At 48.2% G+C, this 27060-nt stretch overlaps 7 protein-coding genes across 7 annotated transcripts; 3 read left to right on the top strand and 4 right to left on the bottom strand.

Moving 5' to 3' along the window:
• Nucleotides 1-13: 13 nt before the first annotated feature.
• Nucleotides 14-2988, top strand: F5J12DRAFT_899001 (fungal-specific transcription factor domain-containing protein; the record flags this gene model as incomplete). Its single annotated transcript, XM_051748148.1, has 15 exons — nt 14-115; nt 177-599; nt 663-693; nt 762-873; nt 928-946; nt 999-1077; nt 1138-1345; nt 1405-1618; nt 1667-1768; nt 1817-1916; nt 1972-2008; nt 2062-2158; nt 2209-2290; nt 2340-2383; nt 2437-2988. 15 exons carry the CDS (start codon nt 14-16, stop codon nt 2986-2988), a joined length of 2202 nt encoding a protein of 733 aa, XP_051594340.1.
• Nucleotides 2989-3747: 759 nt separating this feature from the next.
• F5J12DRAFT_707519 (uncharacterized protein) lies at nt 3748-4101 on the bottom strand (the record flags this gene model as incomplete). Its single annotated transcript, XM_051740585.1, has 1 exon — nt 3748-4101. A coding segment is annotated over one exon (354 nt), but the record flags the coding sequence as incomplete, so codon positions are not given.
• Nucleotides 4102-4278: 177 nt separating this feature from the next.
• On the bottom strand, nt 4279-5647 carry F5J12DRAFT_46891 (histone-fold-containing protein). Its single transcript, XM_051739582.1, has 4 exons — nt 5457-5647; nt 5080-5392; nt 4946-5023; nt 4279-4885 (listed from the first exon to the last, which is right to left on the bottom strand). Exons 1-4 carry the CDS (start codon nt 5577-5579, stop codon nt 4656-4658), a joined length of 744 nt encoding a protein of 247 aa, XP_051594342.1. The 5' UTR covers nt 5580-5647; the 3' UTR covers nt 4279-4655.
• Nucleotides 5648-5723: 76 nt separating this feature from the next.
• F5J12DRAFT_869537 (uncharacterized protein) lies at nt 5724-7496 on the top strand. The gene is made up of 8 exons (XM_051747106.1): nt 5724-5794; nt 5856-5974; nt 6036-6072; nt 6122-6244; nt 6301-6420; nt 6477-6615; nt 6667-6835; nt 6906-7496. The coding sequence occupies exons 1-8, from the start codon at nt 5755-5757 to the stop codon at nt 7179-7181; spliced, it is 1023 nt and encodes a 340-aa protein (XP_051594343.1). The 5' UTR covers nt 5724-5754; the 3' UTR covers nt 7182-7496.
• A 277-nt stretch (nt 7497-7773) lies between these two features.
• On the top strand, nt 7774-10159 carry F5J12DRAFT_869543 (uncharacterized protein). The gene is made up of 13 exons (XM_051747107.1): nt 7774-8118; nt 8173-8196; nt 8255-8311; nt 8358-8382; nt 8444-8491; nt 8555-8581; nt 8632-8666; nt 8721-8799; nt 8848-8958; nt 9016-9095; nt 9148-9350; nt 9415-9489; nt 9555-10159. The coding sequence occupies exons 1-13, from the start codon at nt 8094-8096 to the stop codon at nt 9717-9719; spliced, it is 954 nt and encodes a 317-aa protein (XP_051594344.1). The 5' UTR covers nt 7774-8093; the 3' UTR covers nt 9720-10159.
• A 59-nt stretch (nt 10160-10218) lies between these two features.
• Nucleotides 10219-15249, bottom strand: F5J12DRAFT_869567 (uncharacterized protein). Its single transcript, XM_051747108.1, has 22 exons — nt 14840-15249; nt 14618-14746; nt 14196-14553; nt 13537-14137; nt 13353-13487; nt 13172-13306; nt 12919-13107; nt 12815-12856; nt 12652-12749; nt 12529-12596; nt 12344-12459; nt 12247-12282; nt 12137-12194; nt 11888-12074; nt 11216-11806; nt 11052-11154; nt 10976-11000; nt 10885-10920; nt 10817-10835; nt 10670-10756; nt 10526-10589; nt 10219-10469 (listed from the first exon to the last, which is right to left on the bottom strand). The coding sequence occupies exons 1-22, from the start codon at nt 14964-14966 to the stop codon at nt 10425-10427; spliced, it is 3249 nt and encodes a 1082-aa protein (XP_051594345.1). The 5' UTR covers nt 14967-15249; the 3' UTR covers nt 10219-10424.
• Nucleotides 15250-22433: 7184 nt separating this feature from the next.
• F5J12DRAFT_787408 (uncharacterized protein) lies at nt 22434-26967 on the bottom strand (the record flags this gene model as incomplete). The annotated part of the gene is made up of 24 exons (XM_051743640.1): nt 22434-22793; nt 22821-22998; nt 23216-23321; nt 23376-23550; nt 23665-23846; nt 24036-24372; nt 24482-24505; nt 24637-24718; nt 24801-24905; nt 24970-25022; nt 25061-25164; nt 25293-25324; nt 25356-25445; nt 25497-25548; nt 25575-25622; nt 25645-25729; nt 25869-25886; nt 25947-26032; nt 26192-26239; nt 26262-26480; nt 26507-26530; nt 26577-26762; nt 26812-26835; nt 26882-26967. Coding segments are annotated over 24 exons (2704 nt in total), but the record flags the coding sequence as incomplete, so codon positions are not given.
• Between the last annotated feature and the right edge of the window lie 93 nt (nt 26968-27060).

Here is a 27060-nt window from a genome sequence, read left to right on the forward strand (position 1 = left end):
TTTATCGTCGACGATGTCGCAGGACTTACCTACCCTATCGCATTTCAGCAAACGCGAGTACCTTCTCGCGCAAATCCGCCACAAGGACCAAATGATCGAGTCTTTGTTAAAGCAGGTTGGTTTCTGGGTTTTGGACGCTGGCCATTGCATTTAGAGCGCTGACGAATGTTTCTTAGTTGCACAATCCGTACACGGCTACTCCCCTTTCGATATCAGCCTTCAAAACGGCCACCTCGCCCTCTGACAAGGACAATGTCAAGATTGTTGATTGGATGGACCGTCTTCAGTCAAGTACGAAACCGCCAACCCAGCCATGTCCATCCAGGATGGAGATGTTACGCGAGCTTCGAGATACGCATAACAATGCGGGCGGGGTTGGCGATAACAGTATGGAGGACTCCGACGAGATAGAAGAGGGCGATGAGACGACTGAAGGTGAAGAGACTGAAAAAGTGAGAGGCACTCTCCCGGATGCCGCGGTGCCGATCGGTCTCCTTGCCAGTCTGTCTTTGGACAAGGATAAAGGCAAAGGCAGGGCAAGTCAGAGTGCTGGAACACCTAGCACCAATACAAAGCTTGAAGAAGACGACGACAACGTGGTGCGTGATAAGAACCTGAGCATGTGTGTAGCTGTGCTGAGTGCGACTCCCTTTACCCCCTAGGGCGTGGCCAATAAGGAGTACTTTATGCCAGGTGGGTTCGCACTTCCATTTTCCATGGGCATAGGCTGATTGAAATGTTTGTTGTCGCTTACTCCTCAGGACTTGCAAATAATCTCAACATCCGTAAAAACTTGATCGAGCAACATAGCCCACCAGACATCGTCTTACACGGTCTAGTTACCGCTGCCGACGTGGAGAAGCTGTTCGAGATGTGAGTGTAACCATTTATGGACTAGTTACTTCTGGCTGAAGCGACATGCTCTAGATTCTGGGGTAAAATCAACGTACGTTTTAATATAAAGGAGCAAAGGTGAAAGTTCACCACGTGCCCTGTAGCCTTTCATCAGCCTGTTAGACCGGAAGGTTCATACACCGACCACGATTTTCCAAAGATGTCCTTTCCTCTTTACAGTCAGTGAGTGGTCATGGTTTTATGTAGGGCTGGCTGCAAGGAAACTTAAAACGCACCTGCTAGTTTGCGCAATCTCGTCCCGTTATTACGACAAGTCAGAAATATACCCGGTTGCAATGCACTTCGCGAAACATGCAGCCGCCAATGCACTCATTGATGGATGGAAGTCTGTAGAACTCTGTCAGGCTTATATTCTCATGAGCCTATATACTGTCCCTGCCCGCAGGTGGGAAGAGGACCGAAGTTGGTTGTACACAGGTTTGGCTATTAGGTCGGTCTCCGACACGACACACCATTGGTCGTGGTTTTGACTTCTTTTCATGTGGATAGGATTGCGACCGATTTGAGCCTACATCAGGTATCTGAAATTCGACCTACGACAGAGAGGCAAGAGCGCGAACTTTTAAACCGGATACGGGTGTGGATGATATGTTTCAACCTCGATCGTTCGACGGCTACCCAATTTGGGAAACCATCCACCATCAAAGAGGACTACATCATACGGAACGCCAATTGGTACAAGAAATCACCACACAATGACAAAGTGGGTGAGCTTTTCCCATTGTCGCCGTCTAGTATTGACCATCTACAGTATGATATCCACCTGTGTGGGTACACGGCGCTGCTGCGCATAGTCGCCCAGTTCCATGACGACGTCTTCTCGGATCCTGATTCCCCTACGGGCTTGAACAGAGTAGGGATTCCGCTAAACCAGCCGGTCACTGTCATTGACAACTTGCAGTCTATCGATTTCCTTACTGTAACGCTCGAACACGATAATCGTCTCACACTGTACTTTGATGAGTGGACAAAGCGCTTCAATGAGGATTCCGATCATACAGGTAAGATCCTTTGGTTAGCCTCAAAAGTTCCTTATTCGCTTATACATAAACCCAGATCCTGGTTCCGCATTCCGGTGTAAACTCCTGCCATTGTAAGCGTTCCTGTGCTTGATGTCGATGCTGATGACTGACGGTTAGCTTGCAGTCTTGTCAACTATTCCAGGCTGGTGATGTACTCGTTTGGATTTCAACACGCATTCCAGCGTGGGATGGAATCTAACGACCAGATTTTCCTTGAGAAGGTGTGGATCAGCTCCGCTACTTTTCATGATGTATGCTGACCATCTCATAGTGTTTTGATGCTGCGACTGCGGTGATCGAGCACGTGGTTGAAGTTCTTGCGCCGAGTGGTTTTATGCGGTCTTCGCCAGATGGTATCACAGCACTTTCTACGAAGGTTTTCCATCTCTGACATTCGCGCAGGGCATTTTGTCTTCGCTTCCTTCGCGTCCGCGTTCTTGCTGAAGGTCGGTCTTGCAATTCGTTATCACTGTGTCAGGGATGTTAACAGCACTTCAAGCTGCTTCGTCCGGAGTTTGCGCAGTTCCTCACACACAAAATGGAGGATGAAATATTCGAATCGATTAGTCGACTAATCACAACGTTGCAAGAACTTGCGATCGATGAACGCCATACACCACACCTCTATGCCCGTTTCCTTGCCAGCCTGCTTACGAAGCATCGCAAGGGAGGAGCTGGAGTCGGCGGGCACCCCCAGTCACAACCCCCGGCAAGCCAGTCTGTCCATAAACCTTCGACCCAACCGCGCGGTTACGGTGGACAACAGTGCATATCATCTCCGTCGCGTCTGCACTACTCCGGGTTATCATCACAAGACTCCTCGTACCCACGGTATGATAGTGACAATATGCAAATGAACGGTAGTCCCTTCCCGGGCACCTCTAGGTCCCCTCCACCTGCAACAACGCCACCCATGCCCGCTGCGAATGCTCCCGGACCCGAATACCTCGGCGAGCCTGGCATGGACGATATGTTGACAGATATAGGAGCTTTGGCGTCCATGCGTGCTTTGAATGACGTATGGTGGGGCAACATGATGATGCCTGGGTGAGCAGACCTTTTCTTCCATTTTGTGGCGACTATACGCCTTTTCTAGGTTCACCTGGCCTGATACCCCATTGACGAGTAGCCTTCACGATGGACCTTCCACAGGTCTATCAAGCGGCCATCACCCCGCATTTGAAGCGTTCGCTGCGCCGGAAACGCGGGTCGCGATGTGAAAGAATGTTGTGATCGATACAGCTACGTGTTTGTAACTGTGCCGTGGTGTTTTGTTATCTACCCCAACCGAGTTGGCATGCGGGTCACTGCCTATCGCTAGCAATTACTGTAATGTATCACAAGTAAACCAAATCGCAATGTGGCACTATCATTACGTTGTATATTCGGTGCGCGGCAGCCTATTCTTGATTCCTCTCTGGAATTCCACTGGCACGAATGAACCGCCGGCAATGGTAATAGACATACCAGTAATATTGACGTAACTACTTGTTGTTCCATAACCCATAGCTCCTGAATCCTGGGATTGACTGTGGAGGTGCATACTAATTACATGCCTGTACATGTTGCGAGTGTGGCAGGAAATTTTGCAGTGACTTTCTCTGAGCACAGTCGTGTTGTGTATACTACCTGGAGGCGCAAACCGCGCGCATGAATTACTGAAAATACCGTGTCATTAAATCGCGATCAAAGTATCAGCCAGTCCACTGACCGACCCCGACGGCCGGCTCCACTGGCCACTCCTTTCGTCCTTATTCTCCATAAGGACCCTCCACACCTCCGACATCTCACTCTCCTGCATCTGCGGTACCATGCTCGCCAAGCTCGCAGGCGGTACGAGCGGTTTGACCGCAGATGCGACATCTCGAGCAGGGACATTAAGTACGTCTGCAAGGGCATTCATTCTACCCTCCAACGTCTCTCCCTCGACGACTCGAACTCTGTTCTCCGAGTCCCATATGTTACTCCCAACCTTTGCTGGTAAACTTAGCAGTAACCTCCACCAAGCGGCGTCCTGGTGTAGCAAGGACGCCATGCTGTAAGTGTACAAAACTAGCAGCAGTGTTGCTCCTAGCACGGCGACATGTACGAATCTGTGGAAAGGCACTTTGGACCCCGGTGGGGAGACTGGTGCAAGATCTTTCTTGGCAGCACCTGGTACGTCGGGGAAGCTTGACGGAGTGGTGGTGATATGGCTTTCCGATGGCGAAACATCGGGCGAGGAGCGCGAGCCTCTACTTTTACGAGGAGATTTTCTGGTTGTTGACATGTATAGTGGTGCGTGGTTATAGCCTCAAGAAGGAGCGGGGAACATCTTATAAGAAGGATCAACGCGTGATGTCATGTCACGTGTTTGGAGTCAGGTAGGTGACTTTGGCGCCCAAAGGCGTTCATACCGTCATCGTTGGAGATGGACCAAGATTCGCGGTTGTGTATGACGGAGCAGGACATGAAAGAGGAGTCACATTACTTACCAAAGGTAGATACCTTCTCGGACCCTATATCCCCACAGTAAGCTAGTATGGCTCAGTGGTAAGTCAATGTCTGATGACTTAAGGAGTTTCACACCCAACGCAACACGACCAGCCACCAGATACGCCTAAACATGGTGGTATCCGGGGACGCTAACAAGGTCGCTCGTATTCCATTCTAGAGGGGCATAGAGGTAGCAACCACTAGTTCGTTTCCTCAGTTGCATACCTGGTGCAGCTTCTCTTATCATGGGTCGGCGGGGAATTCATGAAGCTCGGCTGCGTCTCTCTGAAGTTCTTCAGTTTCGATGTGCATCGTATCCAGAGGTTCTTCCTCCTCGTCATGCTCGACTACGTCGTCAACTTCCCCCTCATCATCTTCATCCCCCACCACTTCACCCATCTCCCCTTCGTCTCTGACAGGACTACCCGAATAGAGCTCTTCAGCAGCTGATTGTGAGACGGACGAGGTGATCTCTGAATACGGTGTGGCTTTCTCCTTCCCTTTCGCACGAGACGTTGCCGACGCGGACTCACTTTCTTTAGCCTTTCCCTTACCCGAGGGAACAACTGCACTTTTCTTTCCTTTGTCACCCTTAGTGTTATCCCTGTAGACTAAAATAATCCGTTGGTACATACGTGAGAGATAACCATGTGATGCATCGACTCACTTTGAAGCTCTTCTTGCAGTTTTTCCACCAAGTCACCGAATTCGATCATTTCTAGGGCTTTTAGGACGTCTGATGCAGAAATGCTCTTATGTTGCTTCGACAGTGCCACGTCATGCGCGCTATAAAATGAGTCGTTGAATCGATGCGGGCGGGTAACAAAGTATCCGTGACGCCTACGTCGCAGCTTGAGAGTACTGAATAACAGCGTTGACAGACAGGAGTACAAGCACACACCCAAGTAATTGATGAATACGGTGGACCCCTTCACGAGCGACAGAACGGTTTCCTTTTGTAATTTGGCATTATCCGGTATCTAGTTTTTCGGAAGAATGGGATCTCAGCCATGTTCAGCGTCCGAGGAACGAGGGGGGACTGACTGCTGACTTGGCAATCTTTGTCACCAGACTTTTGGGTAGTTCGAAGTTTTCGATGCCCTCTGAAACGAGATCCTGCTGAGCTTGGGCGGATATGGGTCCCGATCCCGTGTCTTTGCGCGGCATTCTGCGTGGTTCACCTGGCAGTGTAGATTGGCAGATGCCAAGTACTAAGTCCGTCGTAAGTAGTTACCGTGTCGGGAGTTTTACCAGTTCCGTCGGCGGCGTGTGCCGTTCATTTTTGTTATGTAACACGCCCCAGTCGGTTCACACCGCCGTATAAACGAGCTCTGGTTGTGTGATGTCTGTCACTTGTTTGAAAAACTGGCTCGAAAAGCAAGGTATTCGTGTTCAGTACCTCCTTTCGTTGAATGCTCGGACTCACTTTCACGTTCTTGCCAGTCTCTGTGTGTCCTTTGACATACGTGGTCATTTTATCTATCGGTGCTTTCACCCTCGCTCGGTTCCTGTTCAAGACATGGCTCGTTTTTAGCCAGACGTTTATCTTTTCCGGTAAAAGCGTATGCCGCGCATCTCTACAAGCCAACAAGTCTATTCTGACAAGTCTTTGGCATCTCCTAGCTTAAGCAATTCGGCGCAATGAGGGGTGCATGGGCTGGTTCGTCATTTCATGTGTCATATAGACCGGTTTTAGATGTTTCATCCAGTCGTCACCGGTGCCTCTGACGGGATTGGCAGAGAATTTGCATTGCAACTAGGTTCAGCTGGATTCAATGTACTTCTCGTCGCTCGCAACCAAGCTATGTTGTCAGATGTTGCGAGCGAGATTGGTGCGGGAATTCACTCTCCTTTCATCGTAGGCCTGTTTAATACTTACCTCACATAGCTGAGAGGACGGCAGGAAGAGCCGAAAGTAAAATATACGTGCTTGATTTCGCGAAGAAGGATACGGAAGCGTTCGGCGGCCTTAAGTCACTTCTCGGCAATTTGGACGTTGGGGTGCTGGGTACGGATCTACGCTCAGCTTCCTTGACGTATGCTAATATGGATACCCCACCGAAGTTAACAATGTTGGAAAGTCCCACGTCATGCCAACCTATTTTGCAGAAACCACCGACCAAGAAAACGAAGAGATTGTCATCATCAACGTTGACACTATGATCCGAGTCACGCATGCTGTTCTCCCCGGGATGGTCCAACGGTGCGCTGCACTCTTTGTCCTTCTTGCACGTCCATGAAACATTTCGTCCAGTAAGCGTGGTTTAATCTTTAACGTTGGGTCGTTTGCGGGCCAAGTCCCCTCCCCTATGCTTGCCACCTACTCCGGCACCAAGGCATTCATGTCCACCTTCACCAGCGCACTCGCGGAGGAGGTCTGGAAATACAATATCATCGTGCAGCACCTCAACACGTACTTCGTCGTACGTTCGTCCCCTCAACCTTGGCTCAATTATGCTCGCTTGAGTGTACACTCACCACTCTGCTCACCAGGTATCCAAGATGTCTAACATTCGCAAGTCATCCGCACTAGTCCCTACGCCGCGAGCATACGTCCGTGCAGCACTGAGCAAGGTTGGATTGGCCTGTGGGGCCGCCATGACGGAGCGTCCTGGCACCCTCACTCCGTTTTGGAGCCATGCTTTACTCGATTACCTCATCCACGTAATCGGGTGGAAATCCGCCTTCATATCGTATACCCACGCTTTGCACAAGGATATCCGTCGGCGCGCCTTGAGGAAACTTGAGAGGAAGGTAAAGAGCCAGTAGAAAATTCTTTCAAACATTTCTCTTGTATGTTTTTCATTGGGACTCACCTACGGGTACAAAGAAGATCTTGCTTGGTGGGCCCCGGTTAAACAGTAGGACTTTGCGGGTTGCATGCAGAACGCCAGGGTCTTTACATTGGTGGAACATTAAGAAGAGACTTGGCCATCCCACTTTTCGCTGAAGCTCTTTGTCTATCTCTTGTTACATGAGAATTTGGCGGTGACCCTAACGTCACCCTGAGAGGACTAAACGCGTGTGGTAAGTATCACTCAGTTGTACCGTAAGTATCGCCTGGGTCCATTCAATGTGGCTAGACCTTAACTGGCTTAACAACTCCTGGCAAATGTTTCACACCTCACTTGTGTTCTTGTTTGAAGACATTCGTTTGAGTGCATCTTGCAGTGGTCACTCAGTAGCGCACTATGCACTTACTTTTTTATCGTGATCTTCAAGAACGATGAAGGTGTGAGGCACAATCTAATTGAGCGAAATTGAATAGGTCCGACTCGACGTGCGAATTTTCACAATTTGTTACATCTGCAAAACTACCCGAAGGAATGAGTAGGTTATACCTGCCTCCGTTTGGAAGTGACTTGTCGTAAGACTCGCTAAGACACTTGTTGGCCAATGAGAGGGCTCGCTCAAGTGCAAAAGAGCTGTTAACAGCCGCGTCGCGTAGCTGTTTCCCAGATGTACGTTTCTACGGTAAGTTTTGATAGATCTACTCGAGTTCGCCGTCACTCGCTCTCTGACGTGCAGCGGGCGAGGTCCCCAGTTTTGGAAACGCTCAGGGTTACCATGGGTCCAGATCCCAGATAAATATGAAGCGAAGGGAGACCGTTCGGTCCCACCCAGTTGTCTCTCCTTCCCTTCCTTCACCTTCCTTTTGAAAATCAGCTTATAATTGTGCCCATGGGTGAATTCGACAAAACACTAGGTGTGCTTCATTCTTCTTCGCATCTGCAATGCAGGTATTCATACAGTACTTTAGGGACCCTCTTGATAGGGATATTCTGTACGTCCTTTTATCCATTGGTGCTGCTGCTTCAATAACAACAATATCGTTTCGCAAGTCAACACCTACCTCTATGGTCTTGTTACATACCAGTTTGCAGCATACTGCAGAAGCAGTAAGTGGCACCTCGTGAGAGCTTGTCTTGTTACCTAGCTCCACAGATTTCAACGATCCGTTGCATGTCAGGTCGGTTCTCATTTTCAGCATCCCCTCTCCTTTACTGTAATGTTTGTTCCGTATACTGCAGGACTATGGTGTGGTCGTTGTTCGTCCTGGACACGTTTCATAGTGGATCGTAAGTATGGCTATTTATAATGTCTATCTGCGTGTACCACTCACCATGACACCATCACCATAGAGTCATATACATGGCTTGGTCATACACGTTCGTTTTCAGTTGCTGTGTTCCCACCCATGTCATTCATCGTTCATCAGTGTCACGAACTATAACAACCCAGCAGCTCTGGCAGGTGCGTTGTCTGGTGGTTAACTCCATTGGCAGCGCCGTTGACACAACCAATAAGTTGCTGAATGGCCGTACACGTTCACACCCATTGGTACGGCTGCCGCTGCTCTAGTGACTCAACTCTTCCTTGGGTACCGGTGCGCTATTTCCTTCTTTAGTTGGGACGTTTGAGGCGATATTTCTAGGATATGGCGTCTGAGTGGCAGCGACATCCTCTTTGCCACCGTGATTCTATTGGCTATCCCATCTTTTGCTCTTGGGATGGCCTGCGGTATCAAAGCATGGATTATCCAAGTGTCAGTCACTCGATTTGGCATTGTTCCAGACGGAATATTCTTACGTCTGCTGTTCAGGCTTTCTGAGCTATCCCAACTTAACAACCTTGTGACTGCCTGGCTTGCGATGCAGGTCTCGATTGACATTTTCATCACCGGTTAGTAGCTACCTTTTTTGTGGTTTTCCTATCATTGATCCAATTGGTGCAGTTACGCTAACCATAATTTTTACACGTTCAAAGACTGGGTACCACAAGACGGATACCGTTCTTAACCGCTTAATTCGTGGTGCTATCCAAACAGGATTGTTCGCTGGCATCTTCTCCCTTGGTGATCTGATTAGTTTCTTGGTTCTCCCGACGACGAACCTCTACGGGATGTTTGCCATTCCGATAGGCCGTATCTATACAAATGTGAGTGATCGTAAGGGGTGAGACTGTCCCAGCAAAATAACGGGTTGGTCTATGTACTTAACAGACCCTCTTTGACACGCTATTGACGCGTGAGGAACTTAAGTCACAAATGGTTGGTACATACGAAAGAAAATCAGGGGTATGTTTGACATTACTTCTTCCCTTTATATTTGACGTACCCGTTCTCCCCGACTTGGTGAATAGAACGACATCAGCTGGGCTCATTCAACTACTGCAAGGGATGTGTCCAACATCCAACTGGAGGTCCCAAAAGAGACACCTACAAATGCAATCCAGCTCGAGGTTCACACAACAGTACTCACGGAGAGGTCATCGTTTGACGGGGATGGTAAGACCATGGCCCTGTAACGTTAGGCTCGTCACTGGGTCTCCAAGGATCGACGAAAGCAGCTGCGCCTCAGAACAGTCTTGTACATAAAGAATAGGTCCATCCGTGACAAGCACGCTCTGAGGTTTTTATCACAATCTAGATATCCGTCACCCATCATCATCATTATCAAGCAAAACGATATCCTGAAGCAAGTGAACATTGTCAATCACTATTCTGCTGCTCCTTTTGGCGTGCATATTATAATCGTGCATATATTCTGTCATTGGCCGACCTTTACATTGCCTGCGAGTTATCGATCGCTTTCACGTGCCGTAATACCTATATATATGAGCTCAATGGTCATGCGATGCCACTATATCGACTACATATTAGTCTTACACTGTCAGTATCTTGCTATGGTCGGTACTCGTTATTTTCAGAGTATTACGATCAAGTGAGCGAACAGCTTGGGAGAGGTCCTTAGTATTGGCGTGATGAGACAGTCACAACGGGAGTGACTTAGCAATGCTAGTGAATATCGGTACGAGGATCTATTGTCCTAGAATGTCCTGCAATAGCCTACAGCATGACAAAACATCTGTGAAAACCTTCCCTAACTAGTGTAAGTACATGTGCCGTCTGACCGATATTACTCTACTCCGTGTCAAGTGAGCAACGATTATGTTGCCCGTTGTGGTCGAGTACATGCAAAAATGAAAGACCCTCTACGACATAATTTCCTTCTAATGGCTAGTCACGAGCGTCTTGATCTCTGCTGCGTTCAATACCTGAGCAGATGTGAGGCGTGTAAACGGAACCATTGACACAAGCAAAGTGAACAAACCTTCCACCCATGCAAAGCTGCCGCGCGAGTGTATCCGTTCAAGGCCTCCTTGGCAGTGTACGGTCTGCAGGTAAGAAAAGAAAGAAAGACGGATCATTACATCAATATCCCATGGTCGGTTGTGTCAATGATGTTGGGCCTCACCTATCCCAGTACTGAGGATGCAATCTTGCAGGCCGAGGGGTTATGTTCGATATCGCAAGTTTGATCTGCAACAGAATTGCCGGGACACTGCGCAAGGGAAAGATGCTTGGGGCTAAGGTTTTTACCCTATCCGAAGACTAGACATACCTATAACTTGGAAGCCATCCTGTACTGCATGAGCTATAAAGCATTTTCCAAACCATGATGCCGCGCACCGTCTGAGGTTAGCAAATCCATGCATATCGATCCCCCTGTACCATTGCGAATAGTCCGTGTATAGTAGCGGGCATGCAGCAGAGTGCTTACCATCCGTTATATGGCCACCTCCGCCCTGGGTGCAAATGTATCTTCGAACTTAGGAGGATAGTGTGAGTACACGCACCTGCGAAAAGGGCAGGAAACGAGGTCGTATGACACGGAAGAAGGGAGGCGAGTGTGGAAAGCTTGGTGGGAACCGAACTTCAAGAACTACCGAATTCACGCCTCTGGCAAGACCAAGAAGAGGGCTCAACATTACACCATTCAATACTGAAACAATCTACGTACCTTTCTTTCATGTCTTTAGCTACTGGGAGCTCGGGATCGAAGGAGTGCATCTCGACAACCCATTGATAGATATTGTCTGTGTTAAATTCAGAAGGAATATACCACCCTAGAAGCTCTATCTCGTTTTGCTTCCGAGCCTTCAGTAGTTCTTTGTGCAATACTTTCAGCTCTCTGTGCAGAGCCATGGTAGCTACCGTGGAGGACTCGATAGGTGGCGGAGGCAAGTCTAGAACGTTCTTCTCGGTCCATCCATGGTCTGGGAACCATCTGAGGGGGGGGTCGGTTGTCACCACCATATCCGCAGTCATAGCTGGGGAACCAAGGCTAGCAGGCATGACAGATTGTTGCACCTCGTCCGCTGCCCCGAAGATTGACATGTCGTCTTGGTCATACTCTACAGATAATCGTGCTTGACGGCACTCTTCTAGGATCTTGTCAAGGTGATGCGATGGTTTCGGTATGTCGATCGGTACATTTTGGACCTTAGCTTCATATTGTGGATCTTGTTCTAGGAATACTCCTCTAGGACCCTTGGGATGGATAGCTTCTTGTGTGGGATCATGATCTCCACAGTCGACCAACAAATACCGACTAAAGAAGGCCAGAGAAAAAGGGAAGGCGATCAGGTATGCGCTCACATATGGCAGTTGAGGGTGGCAAACGGAGACATACCACATGATCCAATCTGTATTATTTACGACATAACACGGAAACCTGCACACGAATCTCGACGGAACGTTGACGATCTCCGCAAGTACGAGGCATTTATTGGGTTTCAGGCTGCTGCCTCCCCATCTTGAGTAATTTGGGGCGGCATACGTCGACATCGACACTGAGCCGTCTGCCGCGAAGTAGACCCCTGGATATGTAGCAGTATTAACATGTCTAGAAGTGGGCGGGAAGGGAAGAGTCAGGACTAACCGTTTCCATAGCTTCGTCCGTTGACGATGTGTTTGTACCATAGTCCGTGACGGATGATCTTAAACCAAGAGAATCAGAAAGGGACAAGTTCATAGAAGAACTATGCATACCGAGTGCCAATTCTTCATTGGAGAACCATGGAAAGCCTGCACAAAAGAGGAGAAAAGATGAACCGTTGCCGCGCGATTTTGGGAGAAAGGAGCCCACAAATATAGTGGGATACCTCGATGGTGTAATATGGGACTCCTGTTCCAGTGCAGCGTTGAACTTGGCTGCTTTGTCGGGCGCGCCTGTCATAATACGAAACTGACGATAGGAATCGCCTGGATACAAGTAGTAGTCAATCAACGCACAAATACAGACATAGATATTGCGAGATGCAACTGACTAACCGATGTTCCCAAGCAAGTCTTCTCGGTTCTTCAGTTCCTGGATATGTGCTGTGCATGATGCGAAGCACCTGTACGAAGCCATGAGCTTCCTCGACGCAGGCCGTAGATACTCCATGAACTCACCACTTCAAAAGGGACCAAGCAGCCGGGGGAGTCTGAGAATCCATATCTTGCAATCTCGCCGTTGGGTTCTTTAATAAAAACTGCTTCATCGCGGCGATCTAGGGGCCAACGTCATCAGTCCGGTGTCCCACGTTATCGTGACACACGGAACAAGTATACACACCGGAGGAAGTCTATCCAAAAGCGTCGTTATCGTCTTACGCATCTGTAGAAGTGTACAATCACCATCAACGACCGCCAGCCACAAAATAACAGCCGAAGGTTTACCTCCTGAACAGGTAGAGCATCAAAGTCGCACAACCCGTCGTCGTCGACTATGACAATGCTACCTTGGGGAACTGGGACACGTAGACCCATTCCGCACGGGAAGGGTTCCTCAAGAGCGCCCTCCGCTGCTGCAACATATGCTAAAGAGACCAATAAATCCACCGTCTCTGTGTTGGTGGCGACTTCGTACTGCGGAGCACGGAGGGTAAGGGATAAGAAACATCAAGCGGCGCTGCATGGGTGATGTACATACCTCCAAGGAAGGACCAAAATTCAGTGCGTAGTACTGGAATATGCAGAGATTCGAGCTACACACGTACGGTTTCAGAGCTTCGTATTTCTCGTTTTCGAATCGTTTGTGACATATGACGCAATTCCGGGCGCAGAGCTGGACCGAAGGTGAGAAGGTATCGAGTAAGTTATGATCACCTCACCGCAAGCCGCCTAATCAAGAACGCGAAAGTGGTCGTGATGATGTTGATGTCTGGTGATCCAGCCTCCATGGGATCAGCAGGCAGTTGGTACGAAGCAGATAATTTCCTCTCAGCCTCGTCTGCATTAGATAACATCTACAACCCATCAAGTCGTTCAAAAGTTGGCCAGAGAAACCGTGCGCACCTCCTCTTTTCTAGAAAAAACATTCTCGGGATCATCTAGTGCAGCTTCAGACTGCCACAGCAACTCTTCCGCAGCAGCCCAACTCAACCCGATCCTCCTCCTCAGCCAGATCAGGCGAAGTAGATACTTGTCCAATAAGTCCTCTAGTGAATCGCTCAAGCCCATTTTCCTGAAAGCACCTGCACCTGCTACTTCGTGTTGCAACCTTTCTTCAAACAACTGTGCAGATCCATCAGCAGCGCCCCCTTCCGATTCTGTGACATGAATGTATTGACGGAAGGCGGATCTAACTTGGTCTAAAGGAGGTTTATAGTTCGATGAGAGTCCCAATTTGAATCTGAGTGCGACGCTTGCGAACGCAGCGTCGGGAATCACAGAACCATCACGACCGAGAACCGGATAGAACCCTCGAAATCCGGATATGAGGAGAGTAAGACATTGACCAGGTTGCAAGAAATGTCTGTCCCAGGCGAATAACGCATGCGGAGGGATGCAGGCAGTTAGGTCGATTACAGGTAATGATATGGACAGGTAGAATTCGCCGCCGCCCGCACGGATAATACCGGGGTGATAGCCTGCATCCCTTGCTTCAGTGAAGTCTCTGGAGGTACCGAGAGGTGAGTGGCTGGCGCAGTGAAGAAAGGAGAGAAGAGACCAACTTGCACAGTCGACTAATTTGTAATTGAGGCACAGAAGAAGGTTCGAAATCCAAATCCATATATTGGGAAGATTGTTCGTCAAAGTGGTCTTCATCGAAACTAGAGCTCAGCGCGTCCATGTCCTCCCTCCCAGCGTCTGCTTCGAGTCCTTCGAGCCCACCTTCTTCGTTATGATCGTTGATGGATATGGCATTGCAGCCACGAGGCAACTCTTCCAAGAAAAACTCGACGACATCTTTTACCGTGCACGATTTTCGATCTGACAACTTTTTGATGGAGTTAGAAATTTGGGGTGTGACGAATGCATCGTCTTGAGTGTAGCCGAAGAAGGTATGGTTATGAGGATATTCGGACGTGTCTAAACCGTGGATTATGTGTTGTACTTAATTAAATGAGGCGTTGCGAAGAGAGCGAGCCGGTACCTGAAATGAAGATGTTTATCGTTGTTGTCGGTGTCATTCCATCTCCACACCTGTTCAAGGATTCTGTCAGGATATGTGCATCGACGAGATCGAACTTGAAGGATCCTTCTTCATCGCCAGCTTTGATGTCTATGTACCAACGACCAAAGTAGATGAGCATGCATGCCAACGAGCGTGAGGGCAACAATCAGGGGAGCTCGATGAAGGAGAAGTTACACTCACCATACACAGTCCATCTCCTACTGTTGCTTGCTGACGTTGACTTGAAGCTAGCGCACGTTTGAAGCTCGGACAGATCTGCGGCGAACCTCTTAGGACCATTGACGGGACCTGACATGGTCACCACCATGCGAGTGGGAGTAGGCGTTAAAGTTAGGGATATCAAGACCTCCTATAACGTTGCACGAAAGCACGGCTTTAGGGCGAACGAACAGAGTATCTTAAGATCTCTGACTTAAATGCTGTTGGTGGGTTGCAGGTTGGCACACCTGCGCTGGAATGCTGCGTCCGTTGCCTTTGTGCTTGTGGACACTGGCAGGGTGACTCTGTACATGCTCTGTATGGCGATACGACGATCTACACAAACATACCCAAAGTTTCAGTTTCTCCCCCGGTGTAACCCGGTGGTATGTACTAATAGTGAATACTGCACCCAATTTATGGGGGTTCTATATAGGGGCTTCGTCGCTAGATTATAGGGAACGTTACGTAAACTGTGCACTAAGAACTGCATGCGCACAGCATGGTGCGCTGAATGGAGGCACATCAGCAAATTAGCAGCTGCTAGTTATGTTCAAGACTGCTACACAACTGGCAATCCATCCTTCGACTTGCCTTCCAATGGCCAGGAACCACTCAGCATTCTTCGCCAACCTCACAGAAATGCTATGCAACCTCCCCGACCAGTTTCGCATGGCGTCTAAATGTCTCCAGCCTCCACCATCCATGTATACTGGGAAACACCAACCCTTGACTTCTAATCCAGTGTGTGATCACTGCACAAATGACGAAAGGGAAATGGCAGTACATACTTCTATTGCCTTGTTGGTGTTACATAACAGCTTATACTCATTTTCCCCAGTGAGAGCGTAGGTCCGGCTTTTGTTCAATGAAGCGAGTTTGCTAGTAGGATTAAACTGGAGTTCCCTTGATCCCTCTGGAATGCTGTCCTGATACGTTTTATCGTTGCCCTTGTTGCGCTCTCGCAAACATTTTCATGTTGTCCATCAAGGATTCCTACGATGGTCCCATGGAGGCGGCAACTGAGTCGATATCAATGCACGTTCTACATCACTCACATGGCCGGGGATGATGATGTTGATGAGAGCGACGATATTGTGCACAGGTAGCGTTCTCAACACCCACAGCAGTGGGTATTCGAGCGCCAAGGAAGTAGCGACTACCAGATAAGTCCTCGAGCTGCAGAAAAAACGGGATCAGAAAATATCTCTTATAAAACCTTGATCTGTGACCACTCACCACTGCACCACAGGGATCCCCATCGGTCGTCCTCTCTGCGCCGTCTGGTCTTGCGGAGTAGTGTGCAACAATATGCATTCGCCCGCAGGCTCTGAAAACTAGACACTCAGTCGGACGGAGCGGCAATGTGGCAGCGATTCAGACAAGATCGTGCAGCGGCAGTCATTTCAGTGCGACAGCCTAGTAGGCTATACGCGTGGGTCTTGCCATGATGTCTTTTACAATCCGTACCGCCACCCTCCGTGGCAACGGCATATGCGGTCGCAGAGGGTGGGGAAGCAGTTTACAATCCGTACCGCTACTCTCCGCGGCAACGGCATATGCGGTCGCAGAGGGGGGGGAAGCAGTAGACCGCTGTACAACAACGAATACATTGACAGGTATGAGCGCCCGACATTCAGCTCTAGGTTTCCTATGGTCAGCATTAACTTCGTCCAAGTTCACGGTATTGCATTTACGTGTTGGATTCGGCAATGCGAGTTTGAGTGAGAGTGATTTCTCTTCGATTCATTACAGGAAGTCATGGTGACTATGACAAAGGCATGAGTAGAGGGTAAGGGCCTGAGGGCTCCCCTTACTAGATATGTGAGCCGTGCTAGAGTTATCAATAAACACTGGCATGACGTCGTGTCGATAGTAGGTAGGAACTAGTACGATGCTGTTTCGGGGCACCACCAGAGATCTGTTAGCATCCCGTACGAAGTCGCACATTTATCAACAGCCGGCCACGATCATCAACACTGACTGCAGCGAGGATTATAACACCGTTACTTACAGCCATAAGTAGGCTCGGGAACCAGGAGAGGTACGCGTGACATGACGTCCAGACCCGATGATCGATAAGTCGAAGTCGTTTACACTAACGGGAGTCTAGCAGTAAATATTAGTCGGCAGACTAGAAGCGAAGCGGAACGATCGCCGACCTCCGGAACATTGTTCAACGGGCAGATTGGACGTACGAAAGAGCAGGGGGTGAGGCCTGAGGGTAAAACGAGGGTTACAAGGAGCCTAGAAATGTTCGCCATCGGTTATCGGGACTTGTACTTACGTAATACTCTTACGACGTGTGTACCACAGCAAGTGCGACAGTCCCAACTTCATCTCGTCAAGTTTGACAACTCACTCGTTTTTCAAACATGGTTGCAAAGCAGTCGAAGAAATGTCGTCACCCCAGAGTTATCGGCTCATCTAATTCTATGTCTAGCCTTTCCTCCGTACGTAGTTTATTCTTTCCACCGGATCGCGTTTATCATTTCACACAAAACTAGCCAAGGGATAAGTCCCAGGCTCTAGCTGGGGCTCTCGTTCGGTCTAAGACCGAAACGTGTGATAATTCATCTCGCAGAACGTTTGCCAGAGTGAGGCGCTTCTTCCAGCGGTCGAGCCAAAGTCATCCAACTTTTACTTCTGGGCCAAGTGTTGCCGGAGGTGGGGAAGCGCCACAGAAACCAACACCAGTGGGTTCCGCTCACTACGTATGTGATCTATGGTTTCCTGCTGCTGCAACGACTCTGAGCAAATTGTTTGGACAGACTCAACGCTCAATTAGTGAAGCAGGACCAGAACCCTTATCAGCTGCAGTAGACAAGGACGTCGATGCTGACATACAAGAATTTGACGAGGTGAACCCCATAGTGCGTATCAAAAAATGCGTGGCTGACCTTGCTGCCAATGCCAATACCGCATTCGTCGAGATCCAGGGCTTCGGTAACATGTATTTCACACCTTTCAAAGATTTCAAAGAAGTTGCCACTACGCTTTCCAACGTACGTATGCCGGTTTTGTGGGTTTGTACAGTAACCACATACGCGTGCCAGGTCCACCCCTTCGTCCAAGTTGCTATGGGAATTTTGGTCGCTGCCTCCCAGGTACGTTCCCGCTCTCATATTCTTTCCCTCATCCCTCACTTATCTGTCCTCAGATATTCACGACTAAGGCGAATCTGGATACAGTATTATGCGGGCTCCTGGACACAGTCAGAAATGTCTATGTGTTGCTATCAGAAGAAGATACCGCTAAGAATGTCCAAAGCGCGAGAGAAACATTAGGAATGATTGTACGAGTAATAAGCGATGCTGCGTATTTCATCAAGGATTATCCAGAGGCGAAGCGCTCCTGTGAGTTCACAGCGCTCTCACTAGGAAATCTGCTCTGATACGTTTTCAGGGTCGAGACAAGGGAAGAATCCGATGCGTCAGACGCAGCTCGCTATTGATGACTACGCCAGGATGCTAAGTGGCTTGATGCAACAATTTCGAGGCCATACGGTCCGGGACATCCAGATCAACGCGCACCGCGTTCTTGAAGATTCGGGTGTGGGCGGGATGACTTGCGCACCGAGTCCAGGCCTCGTTGGGAACAAAAGATGCCTCGACAACACTAGGACAGAGGTTCTCGCGGAAATCATCAGCTGGGTCCAGGATGCCAGTGAACACATCCCGCGGGTTTTCTGGCTATATGGCCAAGGTGGCAAGGGGAAATCTACTATTGCCCGCACCGTCGTCCAGTGGTTTCAGGATGCTGGAGGTCTTGCATCGTGCTTTTGCTTCGCTCGTGACAGACAGGCTGAGCACCGCGAAGGAAAGATATTTACAACCATCGCACGCGATCTTGCGGACTGTGACCCCTCATTCCGGCGAGCACTGGCTAATGTCGTTGCAAGAGATCATTCGCTTGCTACCACATCTGACATCAAGCTACAGTGGGAGAAGCTCATTTTGGACCCGCTGTCCATGGTCAGGGGTGGCACGATTGGGAGCGTGTTCGTGGTCATTGACGCATTGGACGAGAGTGGTCTGGAATCATCGCGAAGAGACATTTTATCGGTGCTTGCGTCAGCTCATGCTGTCGGGCTCCCTCGCAACTTCCGCATCCTCGTGACATCCCGTCCCGTGCCTGATATCAAGGATGCCCTGCGTGCGTCTCAGCACATCAAGGTCTATGCGTTAGACCATATCTCTGTGGTGTTGGTGGAACGTGATATCCGGTTATTTGTTTCCGAACGACTTGGGAATGTTCGAGACATCGGAGCCACAGAAATTCAGAGGATTGCTCAGGCGGCTGATGGGATATTTGAGTGGGCTCGTCTCGCCTGCGACTTCATCCAACAAAATAGGCTGGGTCAAACTGCCAGGGAGCGGTTCGAGCTGATCATCTCTCTTCCTTACGGAAATGGGAGAACCCTGTTAGATGCCATGTATGCAGCAATTCTGGGAGGCATTGTACCTGAGGACCAAACCAGCCTTGGACGGTTCCGTTCTGTGATGCAGCAGGTTCTCTTCACAGCTGTGCCACTGTCTATGCACGTATTGAATGAGATGCGCAGCCGCTTCCCCTGTGAGGAGGATCATTATGATGTGGCTGTTGTCCTCACATTTATGGCATCCCTGTTGAGTGGAATCACTAACAGGTCCTCTCCTGTTCAACTCCTCCATACATCATTCTGTGACTTTCTTGTTGACCCTGTAAAGGGTGGAGCATACTTTGTTGGTGCATCTGGGATGCATGACCTTGCCTTTGCTTCCTTGCAGATCCTTTGCCATGGCCTACAATTCAACATTTGTGGACTGGAATCTTCCTACCTTTGCAATGCTGAGGTTCCTGACTTATCAGAAAGGGTTACCAAAAACATACCACCCTCACTATCATACTCATGTCAATACTGGGCCCAGCATCTGCAGATGACCACATTTGACCCTGTGCTTGCAAAATTTGTGAAAGTGATCGTGGGTAGTGAAAAAATCCTTTTTTGGTTGGAGACTCTCAGCCTGCTTGGAGTATTTGGATGTGCTAGGGGTGCCCTTACCCACATTACAATATGGTTACAGGTGAGTGTTCTATGGTCTTGCTTTAATGTTGTCTGACATCACATCACAGGGCCAAAATGGCTTTGGTGATACATTAATGATGGCACAAGAGGAGATCAAGTTCATTGAGAATTTTGGCAGTGCAATTGCATATAGTGCACCACACCTATACCTCTCTGCACTACCATTTGCTCCTTCAAACACAATGATATCAAAAATGCTCCTGCCAAAATTTTCTAGCCTTGCTATGGTCTCCAAAGGATATAAAGAATGGCCAAGCAATCAACTTGCCTTGGAGGAGCCTATCTCTTCAGTCCTTTCAGTTGCATTTTCCCCTGATGGTGGGAGGGTTGTCTCAGGTTCAGATGACAACAATGTTAGGGTCTGGGATGCCATGAGTGGTGTACAGGTTGGGAGCCCTCTTCAAGGACATACTTCTTCAGTCAATTCAGTTGCATTTTCCTTTGATGGCAAGCAGATTGTCTCAGGTTCAGATGATGGAACTGTCAGAATTTGGGATGCTGAAAAAGGTGTGCAGATTGGCATTCCACTTGAGGAGCACATTTCTTCAGTCAATTCAGTTGCATTTTCCCCTGATGGGAAGAGGATTGTTTCAGGGTCTTCTGACATGACTGTGGTAATTTGGGATGCTAGGAAGGGTGTGCAAATTGGCAGTCAGCTTGAGGAGAGAACTTCAATCTTTTCAGTTGCATTTTCTCCAAATGGCAGAAGGGTTGCCTCAGGGTCATCTGACAATACCATAAGGATCTGGGATGTTGTAAAAGGTTCACAAGTTGGTAACCTTCTTGAGGGGCATACTTCTTCAGTCTTTTCTGTTGCATATTCCTATGATGGTAGAAGGATTGTTTCAGGCTCAGCTGACAAGACAGTCAGGATCTGGGATGCTGAAAGAGGTGTCCAGATTGGGAGGCTGCTTGAGGGGCATATATCTTTAGTCTTTTCAGCCACATTCTCCCCTGATGGGAAAAAGGTGATCTCAGGCTCAGCTGACAACACTATGAGGATCTGGGATGTTGAGAGGGGTGTGCAAATTGGTAGTCCACTTGAGCACACATCTGCAGTTAATTCAGTTGCATTCTCCATTGATGGCAAGAGGATTGTCTCAGGTTCAGATGATGCAACCATAAGGGTCTGGGATGCTGAAAGTTTTGAGGATGCAGTCCACATTCATGAGAAGTTCAAGCCCTCATTACGAAGTTCAGAAGGTGAACCCCTTTCATCTTTTATGGCACATGGTATGTATTATCTACCAATCACAAGTTCTCAGTTCACTAAAACTCATTATTAAAGTCAACCCAATTTGCCTTTCACCCATCCTTTCACATGCACTGGATGACAGTGAACAACTTCTTGGTGGACTGTCATTGGACAATGTCAATGTAGACAGTGATCCAGTCAAACTTCACAGTGATGGCTGGATAAAAGGTCCAAGAGGCAGATTGCTACTTTGGATACATCCAGCATTCTGGGGGTCATTTTATTCCATGAGGACTATGGTAGTGATTTCTACTGGTTGTTGTCTAGAGTTGGACTTAAGCAAGATGGTTCATGGGGATAAGTGGCAGGAATGTTTCAAGTCAGTTGTCTTGACTTGACATTCTATTTTATCTACCTAATGCTGTATAACAACTTGAAAACACTTGTTGAAACATTTTCTGAGAATGATCATCTCACTGACTTCCATGGCTGTGATGGTGAATGCAAGGTGGAGGTCCAGAACCCAGTCATGAGGCTGAAATAAGATTATGTAATAAGGAAACAGAGGAAGAACATGTCAAACAGAACATGCAAGTATTGTGACACTATCCCCTCCTTGGTGGTTTACTTGCAGGCAACTGAAAACTGAGCTGGAAATAGTGTATTTATTAAAGGGGCAGAAAAGGGAAAAAAGTGATCAAGGGCAAGGCCTTGGAACTTTTGAGGGCTGATTCTGGTTCTTATGTCCAGTCTTCCTCCTTGTACCCTTTCAAGTTGATCATGTAGTTTAGTTCATACTTTGTTTTACTGATATCACCTTATAGGGACCAATCCACTGCTCTACAGATGACTGGTCTCATCTGACTACCATGTCATGCCAGGCAATGATGTCTCAGGGGACTCTCCAGACAGTCATAAGATGGTTAGCCTGCCAGACTGACTATTGACTCAAATGTCACAAGTTCTAATGCAGTGAATTAATTGATTACAATGTAGCAATTACAGGTAGTGGTCCATTCATATGGGTATTGCTACTGGAATTGGTAGTGCTGGTCATTAGCATGAATGCCACTGCAAGTTGGTAGGGGGGATCACCATTGTCATGCTGGTGGTGACATTGTTGTTGGGGGTGGGTATAGCATGTATTGTTATGTTTTGCCTCACCACTGTCTTGTTGTGTGCTTTTTCTCAAGCTTTCCATTCCATTTGGGCCACTTATGTACTTCCACCACTGGCATGGTAGGGAGCTGAGTGATTGCTAAAAGGCAAGATGTGACTGGACAGGACTGGTCATGACCAGGCACTTCTGCTCCCTATGCCCACCCCCATGGTCTAGGATGACCAGGAAACCATTGCTGGACATGGTAGCAAGTCCAGTGATTGCTGAAAGGCAAGATGTGACTGGACAGGACTGGTCCTGACCAGGTGATTCTGATCCCTATGCCTGTCCCCCAGGTCAAGGAACACCAGGAAACCACTGGTGGACATGGTAGGGAGTCCAGTGATTGCTGAAAGGCAAGATGTGACTGGTCAGGACTGGTCCTGACCAGGCACTTCTGCTCCCTATGCCTGTCCCCAAGGTCTAGGATGACCAGAAAACCATTGTTGGACATGGTCACTGAGTCTAGTGATTGCTGAATGCCAAGATGGACTTGGTCATGACCAGTCCTGACCTATTGGGTGCTCCAATCATTATGAACATTTGTATATCCATTTCTATACATGACATATGCATTTGTGAAAGTTTCCAAGAGTTTCCAAGACTCTGCAATGGCTCCATGCTGAGATGTGGGGGCTGTTTGACACTGTTTGACATTGTTCAGCACTTTGTAACTGCCATTGAATTTTTTGGGGGGTGTCGGCACCAATCCAAGCTGTCTGCAAATCAATATTCACAAGCTTTCCAGTGCATCCCATAATTAGCCCCTTTTTGGCTTTGTTTTCAATAAGGGCTAATTTCACCACATGACCCTGCATAACAATTACAAATCTGTATGTATATGAAGCCACATCTTCTGCCACCCTCTCACAACCTCACAATCTCCTGTGACCACATTGCTCAGTATTATACAGCCCCTGGGGGAATTATAATTACAAACTCCCGACCATAATTTGGGGGAAATAATGCTGGGAGTCAATAGATATGTCCATTGGGATGTCCCAGGTGAAATTTGAATGAAATTGGCAGTTGGAAAAAAAATCTACAGGGGGTAGAAGGATGGTCAGACCACAAAGTGGTATCTCTTTGCAAATACTTCTGGGAGGCTGGAAATCATTTCCATTGTCTTCAGTGGCATTGATAACACCCAGGACATCCATCCCTAGCAAGCTGGCACCCCCTCCTGATGTTACTGGATCGCCATCCCTGGGGTATGAGGAGGGGATCAGGTATGTTGATGAAACAAATATGGGGACCTTTGTAACACAATTCTGATGGTCTTGTAATGTCATACCCATGGGGTAGACATAATTCAGATAGCTAGATCAATCTCTGAAATTGTTTTGATGGAGTGAACATGGGGAGGGCAGGGTAACATATCTTACATGGATATTCTGACACCTAGAAATACTGCAACCATTGTCATCATCCATTGTGACTTTCAGGCCCTCCAGGACAACCATTCCTGACAAGCTTTCATGCTTGCTAAACTTTACAGGATTAGCACCGCCAGGATAAGAGGAGGGGAGTGAGACATAGGGTCCTTTCTGGTGTGATCCAAATGGTCCTGCCATGTCATTTGAGTGGCACAGACATGGTATGGACAGCTGGATTGATCTGGAATTGTTTTGATGGAGCAAAGCTGAAGAGGGGGGTTCACATTTGGGCCAGGTATCATCCCAAGATGCCAAACATGTTGCTACCTGATCAGACTACACTAGGCAACACTGGGATTCAGTTCCACAGGAATGGGAACCACAATCTATATCAACAAAGGTCTGGTTCAGAGTCCAACTCTGAATGGCATCTTCCAAAGATGTTGGCTCTGGCTTTCCCTCTGAACCTCTCAGCCAAGTTGCATCCAACTGGATCCAAAGCTGACAGGTAAACAGAAAGAAAAGTTTCCCAACCACTGGCCCCAGACTGGACAGTTGGGCCAACCACTTCCAGTCCTGCATGATCAACCAAGGCTGCAGTTGGATGGTCCTTGACAATTTGGCCCATGTCAGTCTGCTGCCAATGGGAAATTGTCTGCAAACACCAGCAAACATCAAGCCAGCACCATGGCCCCTGTCCAAATTGACTGTGACAGCCTGTCACTCATTTTGGAGCAGATGGAATGTCATTTGCAGCCTCTGGTAGGTCAATTGACTTTCATGTAATCCAAATAAATTACATCAGATATTCTATTAGTGTGCCCACCTGACCACCCCTGCTGAGACCATGCTGCACCACTTGAAATGGTGTTCATACTGTGGAAACCTCTTCCCCTGCTCTCAGGTTGATAGGTACAGGTCCATACAATATGGGGAATGACAGACAACACAGATGAACACCAGCGAACATCAACCCCTTACCAAAGCCCCTATCCAGACCATGTCCAAATGCTGGGAGACCCTGGGACCTGGTTCAAGCACATTGATCATCATTCCCAGATTCCTGTATGTCTATATTACTGCATGTATTACAATGAAATAGAGAATCTACATCAGATAGTATACCAGTATGCCCACTGGATCACCCTGCCTTGGAGCATGCTGGCCCACTTGGAATGGTGTTCATCCATACAGGCCCACTTGCATGGGTCTTGTAGTACCATGTCCTGGTCCGTCCACCATGACAAACACTGATGAACATGTGCAAACATTTGTGAACATCAGTCCAGCATGGATGGCCCTGAGTAAACATACTGGAGCACTTGTTTACTTGTTTGGAATGCATTAATCAGCTTTTCTAGACTCCCCTAGGTCGATTGCATGTCTGGTAATACAAATAAAATACATCAGATAACATATCAATGTTCCTGTCTGACCACTCTCCCTCATGGCATGCTGGACCATTTGAAGTGGTGTTCGTCCCTCCTAGATCAATTGCAATTGACCTTGCTAGGACATTTACAGGTCCATACAGCCAGACGAACACCAATGAACACCAATGAACATCACTCCAGAAGCAATGCCCCTGTCCACATTGACTGGGACACCCTGTGACTTGTGTGGAATGCATTAATCACTTTTCCCAGACTCTCCTAGGTCTATTGCATGTCTGGTAATACAACCAAAATACATCTTATAACATTCTGATGTTCCCATCTGACCACTCCCCCTTGGAGCATGCTGGGCTGCTTGACGTGGTGTTCATCCCCCCTAGCTCAATTGCAATTGACCTGTTCTGAACATGTCTAGGTCTGTACAGCAGGGTGAACACCAACACACACCGAAGAACACTGTTCCAGAACCAAAGCCCCTGTCCACATTGACTGGGACACCCTGTGACTTGTTTAGAGTGTGCTAACCATCTTTGCCTGACTCTCCTATGTCAATTGCATGTCTTGTAATACAACCTACATACATGATATAACATACCAATGATCCTGTCTGACCACTCCCCATCATGGCATGCTGGACCCTTGAAGTGGTGTTTGTCCCCCCTAGGACCACCAAAGTCGACCTAATTTGGACATCCACAGGTCCACACAGCAGGACGAACACTGACGAACACTGACGAACACCAATGAACATTGATCCAGAACCGAAGCCCCTGTCCACATTGACAGGGACACCTGGAGACCTGTTCTGAGTGTACTAACCATCTTTGCCTGACTCACCTATGTCTATTGCATGTCTGCATGTCTGGTAATACAACTAAAATACATCTTAAGACATACCAATGTTCCCATCTGACCACTCCTCCTCAGAGCATGCTGGATCACTTGAAGTGGTGTTCGTCCCCCCTCGGACCACCTCAATTGACCTAATTTGGACATCCACAGGTCCATACAGCAGGACGAACCCCATCGAACACCAATGAACACCAACAAACAGCAACAAACACCAATGAACATTGATCAAGCACCAAAGCACCTGTCCACATTGACTGGGACACCCTGTGACTTGTTTAGAGTGCACTAACCATTATTCCCTGACTCTCCTATGTCAATTGCATATCTGGTAATACAACCTACATACATGATATAACATACCAATGATCCTGTCTGACCACTCCCCATCATGGTGCACTGGACCCCTTGAAGTGGTGTTCGTCCCCCCTAGGACCACTGCAATCGACCTAATTTGGACATCCACAGGTCCATACAGCAGCACGAACCCCATCAAACACCAATGAACAGCAACAAACACAAACAAACACCAATGAACATTGATCCAGAACTGAAGCCCCTGTCCACATTGACTTGGACACCCTGCAACTTGTGTAGAGTGCACTAACTATCTTTCCCCAACTCTGCTATGTCTATTGCATGTCTGGTAATACAACTAAAATACATCTTAAAACATACCAATGTTCCCATCTGACCACTCCTCCTCAGAGCATGCCGGATCACTTGAAGTGGTGTTCGTCCCCCCTTGGACCACCTCAATCGACCTAATTGGGTCATCCACAGGTCCATACAGCAGGACAAACCCCATCGAACACCAAAGAACAGCAACCCACACCAATGAACATTGATCCAGAACCAAAGCCCCTGTCCACATTGATTGGGACACCCTGCGACTTGTTTAGAGTGCACTAACTATCTTTCCCTGACTCTCCTATGTCTATTGCATGTCTGGTAATACAACTAAAATACATCTTAAAACATACCAATGTTCCTGTCTGACCACTCCTCCTCGGAGCATGCTGGATCACTTGTAGTGGTGTTCATCCCCCCTTGGACCACCTCAATTGACCTAATTTGGACATCCACAGGTCTGTACAGCAGGACGAACCCCATCGAACACCAATGAACACCAACAAACACGAACAAACACCAATGAACATTG

This window comes from Pisolithus orientalis (genome assembly GCF_024613125.1).
Source record: "Pisolithus orientalis strain OTSU chromosome Unknown F5J12scaffold_106, whole genome shotgun sequence".
NCBI classification, from domain to species: domain Eukaryota; kingdom Fungi; phylum Basidiomycota; class Agaricomycetes; order Boletales; family Pisolithaceae; genus Pisolithus; species Pisolithus orientalis.